The 8669-nt window shown below is 37.3% G+C and overlaps 1 protein-coding gene across 1 annotated transcript in view; it reads right to left on the minus strand.

Annotated features, from left to right (window-relative positions):
- Positions 1 to 8277, minus strand: part of Txk (TXK tyrosine kinase) — a 42126-nt gene extending 33849 nt beyond the window's left edge. The window contains exons 1-4 of the mRNA XM_021722712.3: positions 7859 to 8277; positions 6728 to 6830; positions 5867 to 6072; positions 4062 to 4127 (exon numbers count right to left, since the gene is read on the minus strand). Of these exons, the coding sequence (XP_021578387.2) occupies positions 4062 to 4127; positions 5867 to 6072; positions 6728 to 6830; positions 7859 to 7962 (479 nt within the window). The 5' untranslated portion in view covers positions 7963 to 8277. The remainder of the gene's footprint in view (positions 1 to 4061; positions 4128 to 5866; positions 6073 to 6727; positions 6831 to 7858) is intronic.
- Between the last annotated feature and the right edge of the window lie 392 nt (positions 8278 to 8669).

Genomic DNA, 8669 nt, shown 5'->3' on the forward strand with positions numbered 1-8669 from the left:
GTTAAAAAAAAAACAACATTTTTACAAAGAATTTGGAATTTGACCTAATATTACCAGAAATACTGATTTTGTGGACAGTAGAAGAAAGGAGGTGTATATCTAACTTTGTACTGAGTCACCAAAGGCCGGCCAGATGGTGACTAACCAACTCCTCATCTCAACTTGTGGACTTCTCTTCGCAGCTGCCATCAAGTCAGAAGGGTCAGTTATCTAAAATACTGATGTCATCAAACTGAAAGTGAACTTTAGGAAGATCAACCACAGACAATGCGAGGTGACAGAGGGCTCTGACCACTGTCATCTGACCACTGACCACTAGTGTTGGAAGAAAAGTTACTCAGTGTTACACTGTGCATCATTCTGAACTTTTTAGTCAATATTCATATTCAACTGAGGAATTTCAAGATGAGTCTGAGAGTTCTTGTTGTAGGAAGAAAAAAAAATTCTTCAAACTAATTAAGACACAGGGAATTAGCGTAAGGAGCCCCCCCCCCCCACACACACACACACTGGTTAGGTTGTGAAATTTGGATGTTAAAAGGAAAATAATGATTATAACTCACTAAAGCAAATTGAATCTGTGAAAAGCCGTGACTGCATGATGATATTCAAGGAGGAAAAAGTTAACATAAATTATATATTTTTTAAAATAATGCTTTTTAAAAACATTGAGCTCATGCTGCTTTTGTGTTGGTGCTAGTTATATTACTTGTATTCATTTATCAGTGATAAATAGCGTAAGTAAATTGCCAATTCTGTTTAAACATAAATTAAAAATTTATACATATGTGGCTATCATGAGAATGACTTCAGAGTAGTTACCCAAAAGCCACATAGGAATATATCACAAATTCAGGGTCCTAGAAAATAAAGCCCAATTCTGTTAAGTAGTAAAAGGATTCAGTGAAGGTAATTTAAGGGAGGTTGGGAGGATAGTATTTCAAAATTTTATCTAAAAGTCAGAAAAGTCTTTTTTAAAAAATAGGAAAGTCCATAACTTATACTTTTAAAGCAGTGTTTATAACAGGTACAAAATAATATGAACACAGGAGTTGGGGCAGGGCTTCTGTGATTAAAAAGAAATTAGCAAGTCCAGCTACATTTGAGTCAAAACTTTTGTATATATATATATATATATTTATGCAGGCCTTGAGTTTCGAGCCCAATCTTAGATTTCTAATCAATAAATAACAATATTGGGCTCCTCAGTTTCTGACTTGGAAATCCCACCAAAGCTGAAAAGGCACATCAGTTTCCCTTAGGGAGTTGTTTTATAACCCTGGGAAGATCAAGGACTCAGTGTAGAGATGTGGAGATTAAACTCCTATAAGAAGTTCAGGATAATCCATGTTTTGGTATTTAAATTGTCTACCACTTTAAGAGAATCCAATGTATTCATTTTTTTGTATCTGATTTCAAATGCATAATCAATTTAAAACTTGTTATTTGAAGTTGAAGAGAATTTGATTAATACTTAACAGATATTCATACAGTTAGGAGAACTTGATTTCTCATATTTACAAGTTTAATTTGTTAGATTTGTAGAATCATTGAAAGACTTACATAGGGCTCATTACGATTGTGAATTTGCCCTGTCAAATATGTGAAGTATTTAAAAAGATAATTGAATGTGTTCAGTTTATTAATGCTAATTACATGTTTCAGGAAATCTAATTAACTGAGCTTATAAATAGAACTGATTGTTTAAGAACATTTAGTATGTGGAGGGTGAATAAAAGAAACTGCTCTTATTTATTTAAATTCATAAATACCTTTCCTTAGAAAGTTCTTCCCAACTCAACATCCCCATCCACTTTATATATTCTCTTCCCTGTTGTTTTCTCCCACAATGTCTTACAGTCTTCCTTTATAATACTACAATTTAGAATTATATATTTGTTTTTGAATTTAGTGTTGTTTAATGTCTCCATGAAGCTGTAAGTTCCATGAAGGCAGGGAAGGTTCTGTGTGTTCCATGTTGTATCTCCAGGGCTGAGAACCACTCACATCTGATCCATCTTAAATGTTCACTAAACACAGAATTAACAGATAAAGTGATTTGGGGGCCAATGTAACAAAGGTAAGGCTGTATATTTGCAATAATAAGCAAGGTGGACCAAAATTTAAGTGTCTTTCCTATTTGTGGAAAGAATAATAATCCCTAGAATGTAATGACCAATTACTAGAGACCATACAAGACAGATATAATTGCCCCCACTTATGAGATCATCAGAGGTTCAGAACAGCCAGAGACATTTGGCAACTTTGCTTAGAATCAAAGAACTAACCAGTGGTGATGCCAGGATTAGGAGCCAGTTTCCTACATCCCCTAAGCTCATATTTCAGTACTTCAACCTGGGGCAGCAATTCTTGTCCATAATTAGAGAAAATGGCTGGCACACATGTAAGTGATCAATCAACTTTGTGATTAATAATGATACCTATTATGACTATATTTTAACAAATTTGGTTTTTTAAATCAAAAAAGTTAAAAGTCTTCCCAGAATTAGAATGATTGATAAGGATGATTTTTCAAACATCAAAAATAAATTTAAGCCCCCCCAAAATGAAATGGCAATAGTAACCCCAGAGTTGTTTAATTCAAATGATATGAAATCTACAGTGTAAGTGAGTGTTGCAGCCAGAGCCCAAGCCTGTTCTAAACAGTGGTGGCGATGAGCAACTTAATTAACAACAACAACCAAAAAAAGAAAGTAACAGTACTGGGTAAAGTAGGCACTGTCACAGATGACTCCTTTAATCTTCCAGAAAATCCAAATTGGGGTGAAAAATAATCTTATTTTTCTTATTTTTTGTAGCTGATTTTCATCCAAAATCTCCTGTAACATGGCCTTCCAAGAGTCCTGCTTCTGTTGGTCACCCTCCACCCAGGGGGCTATTAGACCTGTGTGAGGCATGCCTGAATAACTATAGATAGTTGTGAAGCTGTTTTCTAAGGAAGGTGTGAGTTCAGCCACCTAAGGGCTTGGCTTTTACTGGAGACTAGAGTCTTGGGTCAGGACTACAAAGCTCAAGTTAACAGAGTGGACACGGCAGATGGGCTGAAGGTAGAGAGAAGACAGAGGACAGTGGTTTGTGGGAGAGAACAGAGAGCCAATGGAGAAGCCTGGTAGAGTTGTCCTGTGATCATCTCCTTCTACTCTCCAATAAAACCTACATTATTCACCAAAGCTTTTGGAACTGAATTTACTTTAGGGAAGAAAATACTGAATCTGACTTTCAGGTGTGTTTCAATTGGTAGCAAGGCCAAGCAAGTTTCTCTCATTTCTTTGATGTGTGGTTCTCAAAAAGCCCCTTAGTGTAGCAACTCCTATCATCTACTGCCACCTTCTGGAAACATTTGCTAATTGCAAAATAAGTACCTGAGGAAGGAGGAAGCGAATGCTCAAACTGAAAATCTAAATTTATTTTAAAAAACAGGATTAGTCCCAGCTCTGCCACTTTCTACCTGTAAATTAATCTGTCAGCCTTATTTTCTCACCTGAAAAATGAGGCTCTATAAAAAGTGGTTGTGAAGATCTCCCTGTTTCAAATCTATAATTGTATTAAAAATATCTTTTGAGCAGAACCTTTTGAGAATGCCTAAGTTTCTCCCAAACGATAGCACTAGCCTAGTTCTTATCTTCAGCAATGTCTAATATACCTCAAAATGTGAGCCAAAATATAGGAATTATTTACATAGTAGATACAATTTACCACTCATTGAAAAATTGAATGATGTTATTTAAAGGAAACTTTCCACTAAGGATATATAGGTGGTTTTTTTGTGTGTGTGCTTTTTTTTAAGTGCAAGATGGCCTCATTCTGTCCCTGTTAAAAAAGAAACCTGGCCATACAAAACAAAACAAAATGAAGTTTAAGAAAAAGAAGTTTCTAAATCAATCATGATAAGGACCAATGATCTCTCTATTGCTAAAACTGTCAAATGTGTTACTTTCTTTTCTTTTCACAGACCAAAATAAGTGTCTAGACTTTGAAACTGCCAGAATGTCCCTGATTTTCATAGGTTTACCACATAGCAAACTTTGGAAGACACTTACTCATATAATTCCAAATTGGTGAGTCTGTTTTCAGTCACATAGTTGCTTGGGATTAAGCCCTCGTTCCTGCAACAAAAGACGCAGCAAAAAATCAAAATGTTAAGCACACTTGTGACATTGTCATGACAAAAGTTCTTTAAACTCCCAAGGATGCAAGAGAAAATCAAATGTGTTTACTGATTAAATTCTCAAAAAAAGAATAAAACATTCTTTGCATTCCCAACTCATCAAAAATCCCTGTAGAAGAAATACAAAAATCTTAATTTATAAGATGAATAGTTTAGGAGGTTTTGTAACCTCAAAATAGTTTCAAAAAGGAAAAAAAGGCACTTAAATGATAATTTGAAGTCATAGTGACTAGGTTAAAAAAAACACAAATTACAAAGATGCTGGCTTTATTCTTTTTAATTGCTGCTACGTATTCTATAGTGTAGACATTCTAGTTCAGCTGCTCCCCTATTGAAAGCAGTAATCCTTGAACATGCCTTTTTGTACACAAGAATATTTCTCTAGGCTGGACCCCAAGCAAGGAATTGCTAAGTCACTAAATATGTGCCTCTTTCAGAAAACACAGCAAAATGCCTTCAAAATAGGATATACCAATTTACACATCTACCAAAAGGGTGGGGGCTGGGGAGAGAGGGCTCTTCTCCTGTGTCTTCATCAGCATTTAAAATTGCAAAATGATCAACATGCTGTTGAGAAGTCGAAGCAAGTTGCAGGGCAAAGCATGGAGTGTGGTAAGATGTAGGTCAATTAAACCTACAAACGATCCCATATATTTCAATCTATGTGTATAAGCTCATTGAACATGATCTGGAAGGCTGCTCACCAAATGGTTAATGATATCTGCTTTGGGGAAAGATACTGTGTTTGGAGGATGTAGCAAAACAAAATTCCGGCATTATTTTAAAAACTAAACTCATCTAACTATGAAATCAAATATTAATACAGTGTTTTGGGGGGTTTTTTTAATCTGGGGCATGTTGATAGTCTACCTACAGAGGTGATTAATGACACAATTTTGAACCTACTAATGCCTCTTTTTCCACTGAAAAAGTCATCACATGATGAGCTTAAACTCAGAACTAAGACAGTCAACATCAGGAAATATAATTCAGAATTAAGGCGTGTAAATTGAAATGCTCATAATACTTATATACTTACACTCTCTTAATCTTGTCAAATACCAGAAATCAATGCCAGCTTTCTCTCCCAGGGAACCCAGAAATCCCTCAGAATTCTTCTGAACCCAAGATTATAGTCAGGCATTCGTAACCTATTGCATCTAACATGATGAGATCTATTTGCATCAAGGATCTTTTTTCTTTCCAGTCTCATTCAACAACTACTAGTATGTTTGCCTCCAAAACTAGTCACCATAGAAATAGAAAAGTGAATAAGATACTATTTCTGTTCTTACCTTAGAGCTTAATTAGAACAAAAGAAAAATTCCCAACTGAAGAAAGTACAAATCAGAATAAGGACCTGTATGATAGGCATCACTGTTCCCATTTCACAAATAAACTCGGGGTGGGCTAGTAACTTGCCAAGGACCCACAGCAGTAAATGGCAGCATGAGGGTGTGAAGCCAGGTGTATCTGGTTCTGAGCCTCCCTGCCTGCCGGAAATCACGGTGGTCTAATGCTCGGTCTTATAGATGGAGGTAGGGCATGAATTCTATTCCATGCAAAGGGAGGTTATAAAGGAGAAAATGAGCCACCATATAGAGTCTTCTTTATGTTCTAAAGTTTTCAGAGCCTAATGGAGGACAAATTTGATAAGGACTCAGCCATGAGCCTTACCCTAAACGGTCTCTCGCCTTCCACCAGTGAGGATCATACTTCTCCAAAATCAGGTATTCTTCTGCTCTCTTTAGTGCTAAATTACAGGGTTCTCGGGGCAGGAAATCATACAGCGCCTTGACCTGGATCTTCTCTTCAGCAAGCTCAGAGGGTGGAAGGGGAGGCAATGGCTTGCGTTTTGAAGGTTGCCCACAGCTCCTGTTGGACTGTAAATGTCACTCTTTTTTTTTTCTGGTTAATTACTTTTTTTAGCAATCTGTACTAAAAAGCAGTGTGGATACAGCGCATCTACCTGCTACTTCATATCTCCCACCCAGGTATACGCCAAGACAGAAATCAGGGTGGAAGACTGACTAATAGAATAGGCTTTGGGGCCAGTGACACACATCATTTTGTGATTTCTGAGATCACAACTTCTCTTAACAACATCACACTGGGTTTGGCATGTTACAATTCTTAAGAGATGATTGACTCCTAAGTAGTTTCACTTTGTTTTAAGGATTCTTGTGAAAGAAGACAGTGGCCACCCCCTTTCCTGTGCTATAAGCTTGTATTGAGTTCACCTCACTTCCTAGGAACACTTCTTCTCCCAACACTGAGCTGAAATTTTCTCCTTGCCTCAAAATGGCAGGAACCAAAATGCATTTCTCTTTCCCCATTCACTGTTCAGGTTCAAGTTCTATCTTTAAATACGGCACAGTAGGCTGTTTTAACTGTCCTTTCTTTCTTTCTTTCGCTAGCTTCTAGAACATTCACTCGATATGCATTGAGCACTTGTTACAGGCCAAGCTAATAGTAGGTTCTGGGCCTGGTGACAAGCAGGAATCGCTGGGTGCAGACTACCTTGGACCTGATACTCACGTGCTTCTTACTTGACGGTTCGCTGAGCCACCATCTGTGACGCTGAGTGTAGTTTTCTGGAAGTTCTTCATCTCTGCTCAGGCTTATTTGTGTTCTCACTTGTCTGGCATTGAAAAGCAATCGTGTTACAAATAGCTATAAGTATGAGTATCCATACATCCACTAGATTAACACAACTGTAGTAGAGAGATCCAGGTATCTAGCCATCTGCTTTTTTATTTAGAAGGTTTCTTAGCTCTCTCTCTCCTCAGGCCCATTGCCAGTTCTCAGAAGTGAAATCTCCTTCTCTGAGAGCTAGAGATGCTAAGAGTATGTAGAGTGGTGATGAAATAAAACTGAGAGAACATGTCACACACCTGTTCAGAGTCTGGTGCATATTAGGGACATAAAATCACAATCACGATAATGAAAATCTTACCGCATCAGGCACAACATTTATCGTCTTGTGTGCATTACCTCGTTTGATGGCATCTAATGTTATAAACACACATGGGGTCCTGATTAATAGCATGAGTTTCAGTCCCAACTCCAACATTTCATAGTGTGGCCTTAGCTAGGCAGTGTAACCTCTCTAAGCCTCAACTGCCTCATCTGTAAAGTGAGAATTGTAAAAAGAAAAGACCCTGGGTATTTTTGAAAGTTATGTGAATGAATAAATGCAAATCTCTTAGCATAGCGACTGACATGGGGACATTCTTCTTAAATGTCAACTGTTACAATTAACATGGTACCTTGGGTTTAATATTTTACACATCTACTGGACACCAAAGTATAAGATACACCAATAGTTTGGGGGAGATTCTCAGGTAACTAAGACATGTCTCTTTAAAGGAGAGAAAGTAAAGAGTGGAACACAGACATAAAAGTAATAGATATGAAATAAACGTCAGGTAGAGAACCAAGTGGCACAGCTGTGGGCATATGACGGAAGGAGTGACTATCTAGAAGGGATGGAGAAAGATCGCAGACCACCTGACATTTGACCTACACCTTTCAAATGGTCAGGTGAAATAGGAGAAGGGTTCCCAGGTGGAGAGAGCAGCAGATACAAAGAGACACAGAGACCCAGTAGATAATAAGGAAACCATGAAAGAATTCATTTCCAAGAATTTGCTTTTGGAACAGACTTACCGCTTCTGTACTGAGCAGCAACAGCAGCAACAGAAAATGGACTGGAAGGTATTATCTGAAAAGCAGATCATTCTCGCTGTTAGGGAGTCACAAATCCATGGCATTGGATAGATGAAGCTGGGGGTGTTATCCCAAAAGAGGAAGTCCCTAGGGACTTATCAAGCATATGACCATCTTGAAGGTGCCCTCCTTCACTAGTGAAGGACAAAAACTGTCACGAAAGCAAAAAAATAAGTTACTAACACACTGGCCGATGTGGTTTCCCTTCTCAGGCTCCTCTTTCCTGGTCCGGCTTACGCATTTCCTCAGTCTGCACATGATAAATGACCAGTATATTCTTCTTTACCTTTGTCAGGACTCACATTAGCTAACAAATGTACAGAAGAGTAGGATTCCAAAGACAGTGTTCTCCTTGGAAATCTGTTAGCAAGGATTCTGAATTAGGTATGTCATATTTCTTTAAGAATTTAAAAAAATAGAAACAAACTCTTAAATTTTCAGTGAATTAAGTCTATATATAAACTGAATATTTAGAAGAAAGAAACTAGCCAGTAAATCTGGGTCATGCTTAGACTTTTATGGTGCAGCTTAATCTTTATTTAATTTCAGTTAAAGATTTGCCTTTTAAAAGACCATAAATAAGTCTTACAATTCAAATGAATGTTCTATTTTCATAGACCTGTATTTTTCAATCAGCTTATGCTCACATTGACACCTGAAAATGAATTATTACTAAGGCAGCAAAGTATGGTGGGAGATGACCTTTAACTATGAGGTTAGAGCTGGGTTTTAATCCCAGCCACGCAAGTAA

The sequence above is a fragment of the Ictidomys tridecemlineatus genome, chromosome 9 (genome assembly GCF_052094955.1).
Source record: "Ictidomys tridecemlineatus isolate mIctTri1 chromosome 9, mIctTri1.hap1, whole genome shotgun sequence".
In the NCBI taxonomy this organism is placed as follows: Eukaryota; Metazoa; Chordata; class Mammalia; order Rodentia; family Sciuridae; genus Ictidomys; species Ictidomys tridecemlineatus.